Source organism: Oncorhynchus keta, chromosome 7 (assembly GCF_023373465.1).
Source record: "Oncorhynchus keta strain PuntledgeMale-10-30-2019 chromosome 7, Oket_V2, whole genome shotgun sequence".
In the NCBI taxonomy this organism is placed as follows: Eukaryota; Metazoa; Chordata; class Actinopteri; order Salmoniformes; family Salmonidae; genus Oncorhynchus; species Oncorhynchus keta.
In genome coordinates this window covers 47,841,505-47,861,947 of record NC_068427.1, presented here as the reverse complement: position 1 = coordinate 47,861,947, position 20,443 = coordinate 47,841,505, and the positions used below count along the sequence as shown (strand labels likewise).

Here is a 20,443-nt window from a genome sequence, read left to right as displayed (position 1 = left end):
ATTTGTTCTTAACTGACTTGCCTAGTTTAAATGAAGGTAAAATAAAACATCTGATCTGTTAATTTACCACGTGTGATGAAATACCAGTTACATTCCCCTCTCTGTCTCTCTCTGTCTCTCTCTCTCTGTGTCTCTCTCTCTCTGTGTCTCTCTCTCTCTGTGTCTCTCTCTCTCTGTGTCTCTCTCTGTCTCTCTCTCTCTGTTTCTCTCTCTCTCTGTGTCTCTCTCTCTCTGTGTCTCTCTCTGTCTCTCTCTCTCTGTTTCTCTCTCTCTCTGTGTCTCTCTCTCTCTGTGTCTCTCTCTCTCTGTGTCTCTCTCTCTGTTTCTCTCTCTCTCTGTGTCTCTCTCTCTCTGTGTCTCTCTCTGTGTCTCTCTCTCTCTCCAGGGCAGTGTTATTGCCTTTGCTGGGCCTCACTCCCCCAGGGCAGCCCTTGTTTCTGGTTGTGGACTCCCTGGACTCGGGGTTTGAGTATGGGGCCGGTGAGGGGTCCTCCAGTGCTGGGGCTCCAGGGAGGAACAACTCTATCTCAGAGCTCCTGTCCAGCCACCAGCACCTCTTCCCCAGCTGGCTGCTCCTGGTCTGCTCTGTCCGCAGACAGAACAAGGCTGTGTGTAAGATGTTCTCAGGTATGTGCGGGCCGTCTCAGGTTTTCCTTTGTATGTTCTACACAAATATCAATCAAATTTATTTGATAAAGCTCAGACATCGGCTGATGTCACAAAGTGCTGTACAGAAACCCAGCCTAAAACCCCAAACAGCAAGCAACGCAGGTGTAAATATTCCTCTCAAGTGCTGAACAAATCAAAATAGATTTTAAATTTGAGATTCTTCAAAGTAGCCACCCTTTGCCTTGATGGCAGCTTTGCACACTCTTGGAATTCTCTCAACCAGCTTCACCTGGAATGCTTTTCCAACAGTCTTGAAGAAGTTTCCACATATGGACATGTGTTGGGTCATTGTCCTGTTGAAAAACAAATGATAGTTCTATTAAGTGTGCCTTGAATTTGAAATAAATCACAGACAGTGTCTCCAGCAAAGCATCCCCACAGCATCACACCTCCTCCATGCTTCACCGTGGGAACTACACATGCAGAGATCATCCATTCACCTACTCTGCGTCTCACAAAGACATGGTAGTTGGAACCAAAAATCTCTCGGCCTAAGTAAGTCTCTTTTTCTTATCGGTGTCATTTAATAGTGGTTTCTTTGCAGCAATTCGATCATGAAGGCCTGATTCACGTAGTCTCCTCTGAACAGTTGAGGTAACTCTGGGTCTTCCTTTCCTGTGGCGATCCTCATGAGAGCCAGTTTCATCATAGCGCTTGATGTTTTTTTTGCGACTGCACTTGAAAAAACTTTAAAAGTTCCTGAAATGTTCCGCATTGACTGACCTTCATGTCTTAAAGTAATAATGGACTGTCGTTTCTCTTTGCTTATTTTAGCTGTTATTGCCATAATATGGACTTGGTCTTGTACCAAATAGGGCTATCTTCTGTTTACCACCCCGACCTTGTCACAACACAACTGATTGACTCAAATGCATTAAGACATTACACAGATGAACTTTTAACAATGTTACTACTTGATTCAATATGTGTTATTCCATAGTTTTCATGTCTATTATTCTACAATGTTGAAAATAGTAAAACAAATTAAGAAAAACCCTTGAATGAGTAGGTGTGTCCAAACTTTTGACTGGTACTGTACATGGAGTGAGTTGGCTTGTGTTTGAAAGCACCACCTCAGGCTGCTACCCAGACCGGTTTAATTAGTATTATGCTTTTGTAAACATGAAACAAAGTTGTCTGCCACCATTCTTGCCAATACACAGCCTAACATGGTTGTTTACTGTAAACGTGATTAGAACAGCTGTAGTGCCCTTAGGCTCATGAGCTGACAGAGTCTATGTGTTTTCAACATGGACAATATCTCAAGTCAGGCTTTTCTACAAGCATATAACATGGACAATATCTCAAGTCAGGCTTTTCTACAAGCATATAACATGGACAATATCTCAAGTCAGGCTTTTCTACAAGCCTATAACATGGACAATATCTCAAGTCAGGCTTTTCTACAAGCCTATAACATGGACAATATCTCAAGTCAGGCTTTTCTACAAGCCTATAGCATGGACAATATCTCAAGTCAGGCTTTTCTACAAGCATATAACATGGACAATATCTCAAGTCAGGCTTTTCTACAAGCCTATAGCATGGACAATATCTCAAGTCAGGCTTTTCTACAAGCCTATAGCATGGACAATATCTCAAGTCAGGCTTTTCTACAAGCATATAACATGGACAATATCTCAAGTCAGGCTTTTCTACAAGCATATAACATGGACAATATCTCAAGTCAGGCTTTTCTACAAGCCTACAGCATGGACAATATCTCAAGTCAGGCTTTTCTACAAGCATATAACATGGACAATATCTCAAGTCAGGCTTTTCTACAAGCCTACAGCATGGACAATATCTCAAGTCAGGCTTTTCTACAAGCATATAACATGGACAATATCTCAAGTCAGGCTTTTCTACAAGCATATAACATGGACAATATCTCAAGTCAGGCTTTTCTACAAGCCTATAGCATGGACAATATCTCAAGTCAGGCTTTTCTACAAGCATATAACATGGACAATATCTCAAGTCAGGCTTTTCTACAAGCCTATAACATGCAATATCTCAAGTCAGGCTTTTCTATACAGCATGACAATATCTCAAGTCAGGCTTTTCTACAAGCATATAACATGGACAATATCTCAAGTCAGGCTTTTCTATAAGCCTATAGCATGGACAATATCTCAAGTCAGGCTTTTCTACAAGCATATAACATGGACAATATCTCAAGTCAGGCTTTTCTACAAGCCTATAGCATGGACAATATCTCAAGTCAGGCTTTTCTACAAGCATATAACATGGACAATATCTCAAGTCAGGCTTTTCTAAAGCCTATAGCATGGACAATATCTCAAGTCAGGCTTTTCTACAAGCCTATAGCATGGACAATATCTCAAGTCAGGCTTTCTACAAGCCTATAACATGGACAATATCTCAAGTCAGGCTTTTCTACAAGCATATAACATGGACAATATCTCAAGTCAGGCTTTTCTACAAGCATATAACATGGACAATATCTCAAGTCAGGCTTTTCTACAAGCATATAACATGGACAATATCTCAAGTCAGGCTTTTCTACAAGCCTATAACATGGACAATATCTCATCAGGCTTTTCTACAAGCATATAACATGGACAATATCTCAAGGGCCAGCCTATAACATGGACAATATCTCAAGTCAGGCTTTTCTACAAGCCTATAGCATGGACAATATCTCAAGTGGCTTTTCTACAAGCATATAACATGGACAATATCTCAAGTTTTTCTTATAACATGCCCACACAGGCTTTTCTACAAGCATTAACATGGACAATATCAAAGCACAGCTTTTCTACAAGCCTATAACATGGACAATATCTCAAGTCAGGCTTTTCTACAAGCCTATAGCATGACAATATCTCAAGTCAGGCTTTTCTACAAGCATATAACCTGGACAATATCTCAAGTCAGGCTTTTCTACAAGCATATAACATGGACAATATCTCAAGTCAGGCTTTTCTACAAGCCTATAGCATGGACAATATCACAAGTCAGGCTTTTCTGCTATAACATGGACACATCTCAAGTCAGGCTTTTCTAAATATAACATGGACAATATCTCAAGCAGGCTTTTCTACACCTAAGCACAATATCTCTCAGGCTTTTCTACAAGCATATAACATGGACAATATCTCAAGTCAGGCTTTTCTACAAGCCTATAGCATGGACACCAACTTTTCTACAAGCATATAACATGGACAATATCTCAAGTCAGGCTTTTCTACAAGCCTACAGCATGGACAATATCTCAAGTCAGGCTTTTCGCATATAACATGGACAATATCTCAAGTCAGGCTTTTCTACAAGCCTACAGCATGGACAATATCTCAAGTCAGGCAACACATATAACATGGACAATATCTCAAGTCAGGCTTTTCTTATAGCATGGACACCTCAACACAAAGCCCTAGCATGGACAATATCTCACCAGGCTTTTCTAAAGCCTATAACATGGACAATATCTCAAGTCCAGGCTTTTCTACAAGCCTACCATGGACAATATCTCAAGTCAGGCTTTTCTACAAGCCTATAGCATGGACAATATCTCAAGTCAGGCTTTTCTACAAGCATATAACATGGACAATATCTCAAGTCAGGCTTTTCTACAAAAGGTCAACAAAACCAAAATACATTTGAACGTCGTTAGAATGTGGGTAGTGTTAGAAAATGCAAATTTTAATCAACTGTGGCGTGATCAGGATCAAAGCAACGAGGGGACCAGCCATTGTATTCCTGTCCTTGTCAGGCGTGCTGAATGCCAGTTCTTACTGCCCACACAGCACTACATTAATTTTAACAAAGCACAGATACCCCACACTCTCATTATCACAGGGTGGGTGACATCTGAAGACGTCCGTTCTGGAGAGGAGAGAGAGAGACTCTATTTCCAACACAATCCTGCTCAACACCGTTAAATACGTTGCCCTCTGACACCAACACAATCCTGCTCAACACTGTTAAATACTGTAGCCTTCTGACACCAACACAATCCTGCTCAACACCGTTAAATACTGTAGCCTTCTGACACCAACACAATCCTGCTCAACACCGTTAAATACTGTAGCCCTCTGACACCAACACAATCCTGCTCAACACCGTTAAATACTGTAGCCCTCTGACACCAACACAATCCTGCTCAACACCGTTAAATACTGTAGCCCTCTGACACCAACACAATCCTGCTCAACACCGTTAAATACTGTAGCCTTCTGACACCAACACAATCCTGCTCAACACCGTTAAATACTGTAGCCTTCTGACACCAACACAATCCTGCTCAACACCGTTAAATACTGTAGCCCTCTGACACCAACACAATCCTGCTCAACACCGTTAAATACTGTAGCCTTCTGACACCAACACAATCCTGCTCAACACCGTTAAATACTGTAGCCTTCTGACACCAACACAATCCTGCTCAACACCGTTAAATACTGTAGCCTTCTGACACCAACACAATCCTGCTCAACACCGTTAAATACTGTAGCCCTTTGACACCAACACAATCCTGCTCAACACCGTTAAATACTGTAGCCTTCTGACACCAACACAATCCTGCTCAACACCGTTAAATACTGTAGCCTTCTGACACCAACACAATCCTGCTCAACACCGTTAAATACTGTAGCCTTCTGACACCAACACAATCCTGCTCAACACCGTTAAATACTGTAGCCTTCTGACACCAACACAATCCTGCTCAACACCGTTAAATACACAAATGTATTGTTAACAAACTATAGTTTTGGCAAGTTGGTTAGGACATCTACTTTGTGCATGACACAAGTAATTTTTCCAACAATTGTTTACAGACAGATTATATCACTTATAATTCACTGTATCACAATTCTAGTGGGTCAGAAGTTTACATACACTAAGTTGACTGTGCCTTTAAACAGCTTGGAAACTTCCAGAAGAGGATTTCATGGCTTTAGAAGCTTCTGATAGGCTAATTGACATAATTTGAGTTAATTGGAGGTGTACCTGTGGATGTATTTCAAGGCCTACCTTCAAACGCAGTGCCTCTTTGCTTGACATCATGGGAAAATCAAAAGAAATCAGCCAAGACCTCAGAAAATAAATTGTAGACCACAAGTCTGGTTCATCCTTGGGAGCAATTTCCAAACACCTGAAGGTACCATGTTCATATGTACAAACAATAGTACAAAAGTATAAACACCATGGGACCACGCAGCCATCATACCACTCAGGAAGGAGACGCGTTCTGTCTCCTAGAAAAGTGCAAATCAATCCCAGAACAACAGCAAAGAACCTTGTGAAGATGTTGAAGGAAACAGGAACAAAGTATCTATATCCACAGTAAAACGAGTCCAACATTCCTATATCGACATAAACTGAAAGGCCGCTCAGCAGGGAAGAAGCCACTGCTCCAAACCGCCATAAAACTGCACATGGAGACAAAGATCGTACTTTTTGGAGAAATGTCCTCTGGTCTGATGAAACAAAAATAGAACTGTTTGGCCATAATGACCATCGTTATGTTTGGAGGTAAAAGGGGGAGTCTTGCAAGCCAAAGAACACCATCCCAACCGTGAAGCACAGGGGTAGCAGCATCATGTTGTGGGGGTGCTTTGCTGCAGAAGGGACTGGTGCACTTCACAAAATAGATGGCATCTTGAGGATGGAAAAGTATGTGGATATATTGAAGCAACATCTCAAGATATCAGTCAGGAAGTTAAAGCTTGGTCGCAAATGGGTCTTCCACAAATGGACAATGACCCCAAGCATACTTCCAAAGTTGTGGCAAAATGGCTTAAGGACGACAAAGTCAAGGTCATCACAAAGCCCTGACCTCAATCCTATAGAAAATTTGTGGGCAGAACTGAAAAAGCGTGTGCGAGCAAGGAGGAATCCCGACTCAGTTACACCAGCTCTGTCAGGAGGAATGGGCCAAAATTCACCCAACGTATTGTGGGAAGCTTGTGAAAGGCTACCTTAAACGTTTGACCCAACGTTTGACCCAAGGCAATGCTACCCATTACTAATTGAGTGTATATACACTTCCGACACACTGGGAATGTGATGAAAGAAATAAAAGCTGAAATAAATAATTCTCTCGACCGCTATTCTGACATTTCACGTTCTTAAAATAAAGTGGTGATCCTAACTGACCTGCAGGGCATTTTTACTAGGATTAAATATCAGCAATTGTGAAAAACTGAGTTTAAATGTATTTGGCTAAGGTGTATGTCAACTTCCGACATCAACTATATCCCTCTTGCCTGACAGCAGTTCAATGCTACCCCATACACGTTATACACCTGTCTTTGCAGGGAAGTCCAATACCTCTTCCTAAAACAGAAAAATAATCGAAGTGAGTTTCAATAAGTCTCTCTCTCCTCTCTCTCTTTCGGTCTCTCTCTCCTCTCTCTCTTTCTGTCTCTCTCTCCTCCAGGTTTCCGTAAGCTGTGTCTGGACGACCTGCGGAAGCCGGCCCCAGTGCGTGACGTACAGCAGTACATCTTGCGGAGGCTGGACCAGGAAGGGGCGCTCCGCCGTCAGCTGACCCCCGAGACAGCCGACATGCTCAACCTGCTGCACATCAAGAGTGGGGGCTGCTTCCTGTTTCTGGAACGCGTTCTAGACGGCGTGGCGGGGGCCTTGGTGGGTCTCCGGGAGATCCGAGACATCCCCGGGACCCTCAACGGCCTCTACCTGTGGCTCTGCCAGAGACTCTTCCCCAGGTGCCTGTTCCTTGAGGTTAGGCCCCTCCTCAATGCCCTCCTGGCCTCCCCTAGGCCCTTCACCACCCAGGAGATCTACACCGCCACCTGGACCCAGGACATGTCCCTCAGCCCTATGGACTTCCAGAGCAGGCTGAAGGCTCTGTCTACGCTGCTTATCGACGGGCCGGGAGGCAGCAAGCTCCTGTTCCACGCTAGTTTTGCAGAGTGGCTGACGGACGTGAAGTACTGCACCCAGAAGTACCTGTGTAGCGTGTCTGAGGGACACACCATGCTGGCCATGGCTCTCACCCTGCACGCCCCACACCTTAACACAGAGGACACCTGTCAGATGGGCTCGCACCTGATCAGCTCAGGCATGCACAAGGACAAACCTGCCCTCCTGGCCCTATGGCTGTTGTGGGCAGATGTGCCCCCTTTGGCTAGCTCCTCATACCCCTCTTCCCGTGCCTCTCAGCCCCCTGTCCTGGTCAAGCAGGAGGTCCTCCAGCTGCTGATGAAGAGTGGGGTGTTCCCTCCCTCCTGCGCCCCAGACAGAGGCCCCAGCACGGGGGTACACTGTGCAGGACAAGGGGGGACCATCATCCGGCGGGTGCTGGAGAGGCAGGACTCAATGAGGGTGCTCTTGGACAGCGGGGTCAGTGTGAACCGGACCGACCCCACAGACGGACGCACCATGCTGGCCAGCGCGGCTCACGCAGGCTCAGCCGACGTTGCCATCCTGCTCCTGTCCCGAGGGGCTGACCCTTTGATCAGTGACCACCAGGGCCAGACACCCCTGACGCTGTCTGCCAGGCAGGGCCATGTTAAGGTGCTGGGGATGCTGCTGGACTGGGCCAGGGGTCAGCAGCCAGAGGCCGCCGTGAGGATGGTGGAACACGCGGACAGCGAGGGCTGGACAGCCTTACGGTCTGCGGCCTGGGGGGGTCACACTGAGGCAGTGCACCTGCTGCTAGATGCGGGGGCGGACGTGGACGGGTGTGATGCGGAGGGCCGGTCGGCGCTGAGGGCGGCAGCCTGGGGGGGTCATGAGGAGATCCTCCTCACACTGCTGGACTACAGAGCGCAGGTGGACATGGCAGACCGGGAGGGCCGCACGCCGCTGATCGCTGCCGCCTACATGGGACACAGGGAGGCAGTAGAGATCCTGCTAGACCACTGTGCGGAGGTCGACCTGGCCGATGGAGACGGACGTACTGCCCTGTCCGTGGCTTCCCTCTGTGTGCCCACAGCAGCCGGGGTCAAGGGTTATGGAGACGTGGCCAGCCTGCTGTTGGAGAGAGGGGCTGACCCGGGGCACAGGGACCGGAATGGGATGACCCCTCTGCTGCTGGCGGCGTATGAAGGTCACGAGGAGGTGGTAGAACTGTTATTAGAGGCTGGGGCCGACGTAGACGAGAGCGCCGGGCCACATGCCGCCGCCGCTTCTGCTGCTGTCACCCCACTGTTGGCGGCAGCCGCCATGGGCCATACTAAGACAGTGGGCAGGGTGCTGTTCTGGGGCGCTACGGTGGATAGCATCGATGGGGAGGGTCGTACAGCTCTGAGCCTGGCAGCAGCACAGGGCAGCGTGGAGGTGGTCAGAGCTCTCCTGGACCGAGGGCTGGATGAGAACCATAAAGATGATCTGGGCTGGACCCCACTGCACGCCGCCGCCTGCGAGGGCCACCGGGGGATATGTGCCATCCTGATGGAGAGTGGGAGCATGGCTCGTGTCGGAGAGATGGACATCGAGGGACGGACGCCCCTCATCTTGGCTGCGCAGGAGGGCCACTGTGGCACGGTGAGGCTGCTGCTGGACCACCGTTCACCCATTGACCACCGGGCGTACGACGGCCACTCTGCGCTGAGCGCCGCCGCCCTCGAGGACCACGCTGAGGTGGTGGAGCTACTGATGAGGCGGGGCACCGACACGGACGTACGGGACGCAGAGGGCCGTCCACTGCTCTACCTCCTGGTCCTGGAGGGACATCTGGACATGGCTGCCCTCCTCATAGAGAAAGGGGGCGTGCCCTTGGAGTCCCGGGACATGGAGGGGCGTACAGCGCTGCACGTGGCCACCTGGCAGGGCAACCTGGAGGCGGTGGGGCTGCTGGTGAGCCATGGGGCGGACCCTAATGCCCAGGATGGGGAGGGACGACCCCCCCTGCACTCTGTAGCCTGGCGGGGTCATGTGGCGCCTGGTCGTCTGCTGCTGGAGGTCAGGGGGGTCAACGTGGATCTGGCCTGCAGACAGCAGGGGGCCACGGCACTGAGCATCGCGGCTCAGGAGGGCCACGCCAACATCGTTGCCATGCTACTGGAGGGAGGGGCCAACCCAGACCACGTAGACAAGTACGGCCGCAGCCCCGTCAAGGTAGCCGGAAAGCGGGGCCACTTCACCATCGTCAGGATGCTGGAGAGCTACGGAGCCAAACCGTTCTCAAGCCTTCTGCCCCAATCGAACACCCGGTCACCCAAGTCATCCACTGTGAAGAGCCTGTACTCAACCTGCTCAGAGAGTAACGAGGCTAGCGTCTCCACCTCCTCAGCCTCGGCCTCCTGCTCCCCAGGCTCCACAGCCGAGCATTTCCACTCCAACCACAGCTCCCAGACATCCTCCTCCACAGCCCACTCCCTGGCCACGGTGCAGACCGTCCCTGCTGACAGCCTGTCCTTCACCCAGCAGATCCAGCAGCACTCCCTCCCCCGCAGCCGATTTGGCCATTCCACCCTGCCTCCGCCAGAATCCGCTCATGGTAGCCTGCACAGCAGCAGCCGCAGGGCCCAGTGCTCTAAGGACAGCCCTCCTCCGCCCACCCTCTGCACAGTCACGGCCACGGTACATGACTCTGAGCAGCCTTGCAAAGGCTACCCAATAGGATTCGACTATCCCAGTAAACACAAACCTCCCAGCCTGATCCAGGAGGAGAGGTCTCAGTACGAAGGGGGGAGGTGGAACTCTGTTATGGCTTCTCTAGGGGTGACGCCTGGACAAGATGGCCCCAAAAACAGGAACTGCCTCCCTATGGGCTACCCTTACGAGCTCCAGAGCCCGGCCCAGAGAGAGACACGGGAGGAGAACCAGAAGATGTCTATAAAGTCCAGTAGTGCCTTATCTGCTGCCTGCATGGTGGTCATGACGACCACGGACCCCCAGCTCAACCTGAAACAGGCCATCAAGCTGCAGTTTGAAGGGCCCACCAGCGCTGCCTTATACAAAAGAGAGACACCCCTGTGAACTACTGACACCTACGGTGAGTACCTGTCTATCACAGAAGAAAGAGGAAAGAAGAAGAAAGGGAGTAGACAAAGTTTAACACTATCATTAAGGAAAGGGACTAAGGGACCCAGGTGTGAAGGCAATCATTCATTGTGTGAGTCTTCAGGAGATGCTGAGTGTAGAGTGCTGTTATGTCAGAAATCAATTCTCACTAACCTCCTTCTCAAAAACAGACGTTGTCTGAACTCCAGTTGGCCGTCCTTTTTGTCCGTTTGGTCCATTTTTAATTTGATCATATTCATCTCAAGTCAAGTCTGCAGTGGTATTATGTATAACCAGAATTGGTCAATTACACGTGGCCTCTCAAGGATGGCACGTCCCAAACCATAAAACCAGCAGGCACTGTGGCCTGTCATCAGTGTCCTGTCGGCAGTGTCCTGTCAGCAGTGTCCTATCGGCAGTGTCCTGTCATCAGTGTCCTATCGGCAGTGTCCTGTCGGCAGTGTCCTGCCGGCATAGTCCTGTCATCAGTGTCCTGTCGGCAGTGTCCTGTCATCAGTGCCCTGTCGGCAGTGTCCTGTCAGCAGTGTCCTATCGGCAGTGTCCAGTCAGCAGTGTCCTGTCCTTTCATGTGGAATATTTTTTGAGGAATGTTTGGAATTTTAATGACAGCATTCTCTGTTTTAGGTTCTAAGTGGACGAGGTACATTTTCACAGTGAATAATGGCTCTTACAGGGCAGATGATCTCTCCACTCCACCGTCTGGTCGTCCCACCCTCTCCGCTCACTCTCAGCAGAGAAGATGAGAGAGGAAGGGATCTCTCCACTCCACCCTCTGGTCATCCCACCCAAGGCTGTAACTAGGGTTTTGAGTTTAAGTACGGTTCTGGAAGGGTGAAGCTCATTACCTTGAAATGCTATTTGGAGAGCAACCCATCATTAACCCCTCGGCTGCTTCATTCACCTCAGGCCATCTGCAAACACCTAGCCCATTAGCTATACAGTTGTAATGTGATACCTCTGAAAGGGGGGAGATATGAGAAATTATTCACACTGACACGTAGCATCAGCGACAAACTGAAAATGTCTGACGTTTTTAGAGTTATGTTGGTTACATTTTAATGTTGGACGATATGGAAGAAAGGCCATGTGGAGACGTTCATATTTATTTTTTGCTTGTTCGATAAGGGCTAGTACAGATTTTCTCATGGGGCCCCTGACCCCAAGTTTGGGAACCACTGTACTAACCTCTCTGTCTGCCTCCTCTTCTTCTTTCTCCTGAATGCATTGTAGTCTGCCTCAGCCTCACCACTGAGTGCCACATCACTATCTGTCTCAGTAGCCTGCTCTCTTTAAAGTAAAGTTACTATGAAAACTTAGTAGCCTATTTTTTGCTCCTGATGAGGTAGGCTTTGTTTAATGTTAGCTTCTTACTTCATCTTTCTAGGTGGCTCAGTAATACAAGCCAGACGCCTTCAACGTTACTGCCGGCAGACTGACAGATCTATAAGCGACAATTTATCAGTTGTGCACTCATTCTCTGACAGACGGTTTTTGTTTGTTAGTCTTTAGACATGACAGGAGTCACGGGACTGTTCTAACATGGACAGAGACAGAGACAGACCAGAGACAGACCAGAGATGGAGACAGAGACAGAGACAGAGACAGACCAGAGACAGACCAGAGACAGACCAGAGACAGACCAGAGACAGAGACAGACCAGAGACAGACCAGAGACAGAGACAGACCAGAGACAGAGACAGACCAGAGACAGAGACAGACCACAGACAGAGACAGACCAGCGATGGAGACAGAGACAGAGACAGACCAGAGACAGACCAGAGATGGAGACAGAGACAGAGACAGACCAGAGACAGAGACAGACCAGAGACAGACCAGAGACAGACCAGAGATGGAGACAGAGACAGAGACAGACCAGAGATAGAGACAGACCACAGACAGACCAGAGATGGAGACAGACCAGAGACAGAGACAGACCAGAGACAGAGACAGACCAGAGACAGACCAGAGACAGACCAGAGATGGAGACAGAGACAGACCAGAGACAGACCAGAGACAGACCAGAGATGGAGACAGACCAGACACAGAGACAGACCAGAGACAGAGACAGACCAGAGACAGAGACAGACCAGAGACAGAGACAGACCAGAGAGACAGACCAGAGACAGAGACAGACCAGAGACAGACCAGATATGGAGACAGAGACAGACCAGAGACAGACCAGAGACAGAGACAGACCACAGACCAGAGATGGAGACAGACCAGAGACGGAGACAGACCAGAGACGGAGACAGACCAGAGACAGAGACAGACCAGAGACAGACCAGAGATGGAGACAGAGACAGAGACAGACCAGAGACAGAGACAGACCAGAGACAGACCAGAGACAGAGACAGACCAGAGACAGACCAGAGATGGAGACAGACCAGAGACAGACCAGAGACAGAGACAGACCAGAGATAGAGACAGACCAGAGACAGACCAGAGATAGAGACAGACCAGAGACAGACCAGAGACAGAGACAGACCAGAGACAGAGACAGACCAGAGACAGAGACAGAGACAGACCAGAGACAGAGATAGAGACAGAGACAGACCAGAGACAGAGACAGAGACAGACCAGATATGGAGACAGAGACAGAGACAGAGACAGGCCAGAGACAGAGACAGACCAGAGACAGACCAGAGACAGAGACAGACCAGAGACAGAGACAGACCAGAGACAGAGACAGACCAGAGACAGAGACAGACCAGAGACGGAGACAGACCAGAGATAGAGACAGACCAGAGACAGAGCAGAGACAGACCAGAGACAGAGACAGACCAGAGATGGAGACAAACCAGAGACAGAGACAGACCAGAGATGGAGACAGACCAGAGACAGACCAGAGACAGACCAAAGAAAGACCAGATATAGAGATAGACACAGACCAAATTCAGACCAGAGACAGACCAGAGACAGAGACAGACCAGAGATAGAGATAGACACAGACCAGAGACAGACCAGAGACAGACCAGAGATAGAGATAGACACAGACCAAATTCAGACCAGAGACAGACCAGAGACAGACCAGAGACAGACCAGAGACAGACCAGAGATAGAGATAGACCAGAGACAGACCAAAGACAGACCAGAGACAGACCAGAGATAGAGATAGACACAGACCAAATTCAGACCAGAGACAGACCAGAGACAGACACAGACCAGAGACAGAGACAGACCAGAGACAGACCAGAGACAGACCAGAGAAAGACCAGAGACAGAGACAGACCAGAGACAGAGGCAGACCAGAGGCAGACCAGTGATAGAGACAGACCAGAGACAGAGACAGACCAGAGACAGACCAGAGAAAGACCAGAGACAGACCACAGACAGAGACAGACCAGAGACAGACCAGAGACAGACCAGTGATAGAGACAGACCAGAGACAGAGACAGACCAGAGACAGACCAGAGACAGACCAGAGACAGACCAGAGACAGACCAGTGATAGAGACAGACCAGAGACAGACCAGAGACAGACCAGTGACAGACCACAGACAGAGACAGACCAGAGACAGACCAGTGATAGAGACAGACCAGAGACAGACCAGTGATAGAGACAGACCAGTGATAGAGACAGACCAGAGGTAGACCAGAGACAGACCAGAGAAAGACCAGAGACAGACCAGAGACAGAGACAGACCAGAGACAGACCAGAGACAGACCAGTGATAGAGACAGACCAGAGACAGACCAGTGATAGAGACAGACCAGAGACAGACCAGAGACAGACCAAAGAAAGACCAGATATAGAGATAGACACAGACCAAATTCAGACCAGAGACAGACCAGAGACAGAGACAGACCAGAGACAGAGACAGACCAGAGATAGAGATAGACACAGACCAGAGACAGACCAGAGACAGACCAGAGACAGACCAGAGATAGAGATAGACACAGACCAAATTCAGACCAGAGACAGACCAGAGACAGACCAGAGACAGACCAGAGACAGACCAGAGACAGACCAGAGATAGAGATAGACCAGAGACAGACCAAAGACAGACCAGAGACAGACCAGAGATAGAGATAGACACAGACCAAATTCAGACCAGAGACAGACCAGAGACAGACACGGACCAGAGACAGAGACAGACCAGAGACAGACCAGAGAAAGACCAGAGACAGAGACAGACCAGAGACAGAGGCAGACCAGAGGCAGACCAGAGGCAGACCAGAGACAGACCAGTGATAGAGACAGACCAGAGACAGAGACAGAGACAGACCAGAGACAGAGACAGACCAGAGACAGACCAGAGAAAGACCAGAGACAGACCACAGACAGAGACAGACCAGAGACAGACCAGAGACAGACCAGTGATAGAGACAGACCAGAGACAGACCAGAGACAGATCAGAGAAAGACCAGAGACAGACCAGAGACAGACCAGAGACAGACCAGTGATAGAGACAGACCAGAGACAGACCAGTGACAGACCACAGACAGAGACAGACCAGAGACAGACCAGTGATAGAGACAGACCAGAGACAGACCAGTGATAGAGACAGACCAGAGACAGACCAGTGATAGAGACAGACCAGAGACAGACCAGAGACAGACCAGTGATAGAGACAGACCAGTGATAGAGACAGACCAGAGACAGACCAGAGGTAGACCAGAGACAGACCAGAGAAAGACCAGAGACAGACCAGAGACAGAGACAGACCAGAGACAGACCAGAGACAGACCAGTGATAGAGACAGACCAGAGACAGACCAGTGATAGAGACAGACCAGAGACAGACCAGTGATAGAGACAGACCAGAGACAGACCAGAGACAGACCAGTGATAGAGACAGACCAGTGATAGAGACAGACCAGAGACAGACCAGAGGCAGACCAGAGACAGACCAGAGACAGACCAGTGATAGAGACAGACCAGTGATAGAGACAGACCAGAGACAGACCAGAGGCAGACCAGAGACAGACCAGAGACAGACCAGAGACAGAGACAGACCAGAGACAGACCAGTGATAGAGACAGACCAGAGACAGACCAGAGACAGACCAGTGATAGAGACAGACCAGAGACAGACCAGAGACAGACCAGTGATAGAGACAGACCAGAGACAGACACAGACCAGAGACAGACCAGTGATAGAGACAGACCAGTGATAGAGACAGACCAGTGATAGAGACAGACCAGTGATAGAGACAGACCAGAGACAAAGACAGACCAGAGACAAAGACAGACCAGAGACAGACACAGACCAGAGACAGACCAGTGATAGAGACAGACCAGTGATAGAGACAGACCAGAGACAGAGACAGACCAGAGACAGACCAGTGATAGAGACAGACCAGTGATAGAGACAGACCAGAGACAGAGACAGACCAGAGACAGACCAGTGATAGAGACAGACCAGTGATAGAGACAGACCAGAGACAGACCAGAGACAGACCAGAGACAGACCAGTGATAGAGACAGAGACAGACCAGTGATAGAGACAGACCAGAGACAGACCAGAGACAGACCAGTGATAGAGACAGACCAGTGATAGAGACAGACCAGTGATAGAGACAGACCAGTGACAGAGACAGACCAGTGATAGAGACAGACCAGTGATAGAGACAGACCAGTGATAGAGACAGACCAGAGACAGACCAGTGATAGAGACAGACCAGTGATAGAGACAGACCAGAGATAGAGACAGACCAGAGATAGAGACAGACCAGAGATAGAGACAGACCAGAGACAGACCAGTGATAGAGACAGACCAGTGATAGAGACAGACCAGTGATAGAGACAGACCAGTGATAGAGACAGACCAGAGATAGAGACAGACCAGAGACAGACCAGAGACAGACCAGTGATAGAGACAGACCAGAGACAGAGACAGACCAGAGACAGACCAGTGATAGAGACAGACCAGTGATAGAGACAGACCAGTGATAGAGACAGACCAGAGACAGACCAGAGACAGACCAGTGATAGAGACAGACCAGAGACAGAGACAGACCAGAGACAGACCAGTGATAGAGACAGACCAGAGACAGAGACAGACCAGTGATAGAGACAGACCAGAGACAGAGACAGACCAGTGATAGAGACAGACCAGAGACAGAGACAGACCAGTGACACATACTTGTCCCCTTTAGAAAGAAAGCCCTTATTGAGTCCCCTCTGGTTTAAGGCTGTATCTCTGTAGGCCCAACACAAGGCTGTGCGTTTCACCAGGGTTTGTTACTTAACCAATCATTAATGGACTTCTTCAGAAGCAGAAACCAAACATTTCTACTCTACGATCAAAAGCCTTCATAAAATCCACCACAGTGGTGCAATAGAGTAACATACTCTAATGAAAGGGCTCTTACTCAGACAAGACTAAATGGGTAAGCAAACCCACAACAACCCACTCTCACGGGACTTAAGATCGGTTTTAATGCCGGAGCTCTTTTTCACACCCCTTTTTGTTTTCAAATCAATGATTATACTGTCTGTATGAGGGCACTTACACTAGATATACAAAAGTATGTGGACACCCCTTCAAATTAGTGGATTTGGCTATTTCGGCCACACCCGTTGTTGACAGGTGTATAAAATAGAGTATACCACCATGCAATCTCCATAGACAAACATTGGCAGTAGAATGGTCTTACTGAAGAGCTAAGTGACTTTCAACGTGGCACCTTCATAGGATGCCACCTTTTCAACAAGTCAGTTTGTCAAATGTCTGCTCTGCTAGAGCTGCCCCCCGGTCAACTGTAAGTGCTGTTATTGTGAAGTGGAAACGTCTAGGAGCAACAACGGCTCAGCCGCGAAGTGGTAGGCCACACAAGCTCACAGAACGGGAACATCGAGTGCAGCAGCGCAAAGAGAATAAAAATCCTCTGTCCTCGGTTTCACATCTCACTACTGAGTTCCAAACTGCCTCTGGGAGCAACATCAGCACAAGAACTGTTAGTCGGGGACTTCAGCAGTGTCACACACAAGCCTCAGATCACCGTGCGTAACGCCAAACATCGGCTGGAGTGGTGTAAAGCTCGCCGACATTGGACTCTGGAGCAGTGGAAACGTGTTCTCTGGAGTGATGAATCACGCTTCACCATCTGGCAGTCCGACGGACGAATCTGGAATTGGAATGCACACTACGAGCCAGGCCTAATCGCCCAACATCAGTGCCTGACCTCACTAATGCTCTTGTGGCTGAATGGAAACAAGTCCCCACAGCAATGTTCCATCATCTAGTGGAAATCCTTCCCAGAAGAGTGAAGGCTGTTATAGCAGCAATGTTCCATCATCTAGTGGAAATCCTTCCCAGAAGAGTGGAGGCTGTTATAGCAGCAATGTTCCATCATCTAGTGGAAAGCCTTCCCAGAAGAGTGGAGGCTGTTATAGCAGCAATGTTCCATCATCTAGTGGAAAGCCTTCCCAGAATAGTGGAGGCTGTTATAGCAGCAATGTTCCATCATCTAGTGGAAAGCCTTCCCAGAAGAGTGGAGGCTGTTATAGCAGCAATGTTCCATCATCTATTGGAAAACCTTCCCAAAATAGTGGAGGCTGTTATAGCAGCAAAGGGGGACCAACTCCATATTAATGCCCATGATTTTGGAATGAGATGATAGACGAGCAGGTGTCCATATACTTTTGTTCATGTAGTGTGTCATGCCTTGATCTTTGTCTTTACTCTGACTAATGTTTTGAATCTGGGACATGGCAGGTATTGTGTTTACCAGCTTGGATTCTGTCAACATTTATCTATGGCTGGCCAAGCCAAACAAATCAGCAGAAAACACAACTGGCCTGCCAAAGCCAGTAACACTGTTCAAATGCTGCTGGGTTTAGACATAAACCAACCAGCAGGCTCAATTTTTTATTTATGTTGACCTTTATTTAACCAGGCAAGTCAGTTAAGAACAAATTCTTATTTTCAATGACGGCCTGGGAACAGTGGGTTAACTGCCTGTTCAGAACAACAGATTTTTCAGCTCGGGGGTTTGAACACACTGAGTGACACTGTTGGAATGGACTGCTAATGATGACTTGAAACATAAATACAGAAGATAGATTAAAAAGAGAGAGGAGAGAGAAAATCGATTAGAAAGTGAGAGAAGATAGATTAGAGAGAGAGAGAGAGAGAGAGAGAGAGAGAGAGAGAGAGAGAGAGAGAGAGAGAGAGAGAGAGAGAGAGAGAGAGAGAGAGAAAATAGATTAGAAAGAGAGAGAAGATAGATTGGGGAGAGAGAGAGAAAATAGATTAGAAAGAGAGAGACGATAGAGTAGAGAGAGAAAATAGATTAGAAAGAGAGAGACGATAGATTGGAGAGAGAGAGAAAATAGATTAGAAAGAGGGAGACAATAGATTGGAGAGAGAGAGAGAAAATAGATTAGAAAGAGAGAGACGATAGAGTAGAGGGAGAGAGAGAAAATAGATTAGAAAGAGAGAGACGATAGAGTAGAGAGAGAGAGAGAAAATAGATTAGAAAGAGAGAGACGATAGAGTAGAGAGAGAGAGAGAAAATAGATTAGAAAGAGAGAGACGATAGAGTAGAGAGGAGAAAATAGATTAGAAAGAGAGAGACAGACAATAGATCAGAAAGACAGAGAAGATATGTTAGAAAGACAGAGAAGATAGATCAGAAAGACAGAGAAGATATGTTAGAAAGACAGAGAAGATAGATCAGAAAGACAGAGAAGATAGATCAGAAAGCGAGAGGAGATAGATCAGAAAGAGAGAGGAGATAGATCAGAAAGCGAGAGGAGATAGATCAGAAAGCGAGAGGAGATAGATCAGAAAGCGAGAGGAGATAGATCAGAAAGCGAGAGGAGATAGATCAGAAAGCGAGAGGAGATAGATCAGAAAGCGAGAGGAGATAGATCAGAAAGCGAGAGGAGATAGATCAGAAAGCGAGAGGAGATAGATCAGAAAGAGAGAGGAGATAGATCAGAAAGAGAGAGGAGATAGATCAGAAAGACAGAGAAGATAGACCAAAAAGAGAGAGAAGCAGGGATTGTATCGCTAGCAATTAATAAAAAATAATGACCCGGCCTAATTACTTCCCTTTGTGTTTTTGTATTTTTCATTTTGTTCATATTTAACGGCATAATGGCGTGATTAAAATTGCAGACGTGCCGTAATTAATATCAAACACTGCTTGTGGTGGTGTGCCTTCATTTGTGTGTGTGTGTGTGTGTGTGTGTGTGTGTGTGTGTGTGTGTGTGTGTGTGTGTGTGTGTGTGTGTGTGTGTGTGTGTGTGTGTGTGTGTGTGTGTGTGTGTGTGTGCGTGTGCGTGCGTGTGCGTGTGTGTGCGTGTGCGTGCGTGCGTGTGCACCCGTGGAAAGAGTCTGAGGTGTAAAAGATAGATTGTTTATGTCACACAGACAGATGAAAAGAGACAAAGGTTGCTCACAGGCCAAGCTAACATCAGGTCAGGAAAACTCAGCTGCCAGTGAGAATGAAAGAAAGAGAGAAAGAGAGGCCTCTATTTCAACTAACCTAACGCAATGGTAAATCTAAGCGCAGGCGGTAATGTTATATAGGTTCAAGGATGCATCAGAATTGTTTTTTTTGTTGTTGCTATTTTTAATATCACATGTATCGGTGCACGTGTTGACGTTGGTGAAATTAATAAACAACTTTGAAGAATATACAACTTCAAATCAAAGTTTATTTGTCACGTTCGCGGAATACAGTGAAATGCTTACTTACAGGCTATAACCAACAGTGCAATTTTAAAGTAAAAAATAATGTAATAGGTGAACAATAGATAAGTAAAGATATAAAAACAACAGTAAAAAGACAGTGAAAAATAACAGTAGTGAGGCTATACACAGCAGAGAGGCTATATACAGTAGAGGTTATATACAGTAGAGAGG

The 20,443-nt window shown here is 47.8% G+C and overlaps 1 protein-coding gene across 9 annotated transcripts in view; it reads left to right on the top strand.

Annotated features, from left to right (window-relative positions):
* Positions 1-20,220, top strand: part of ankrd50l (ankyrin repeat domain 50-like) — a 27,744-nt gene extending 7,524 nt beyond the window's left edge. The window contains exons 2-5 of one of the 9 annotated variants that reach the window (XM_052523047.1): positions 386-627; positions 7,076-10,600; positions 11,254-14,215; positions 16,619-20,220. In XM_052523047.1, coding sequence (XP_052379007.1) covers positions 386-627; positions 7,076-10,584 — 3,751 coding nt within the window. In that variant the 3' untranslated portion in view covers positions 10,585-10,600; positions 11,254-14,215; positions 16,619-20,220. Of the gene's footprint in view, positions 1-385; positions 628-7,075; positions 10,601-11,253; positions 14,216-15,226 lie in introns of all 9 variants that reach the window. The other 8 variants (XM_052523046.1, XM_052523044.1, XM_052523042.1 and 5 more) reach the window with 8 other exon arrangements.
* Positions 20,221-20,443: the final 223 nt, after the last annotated feature.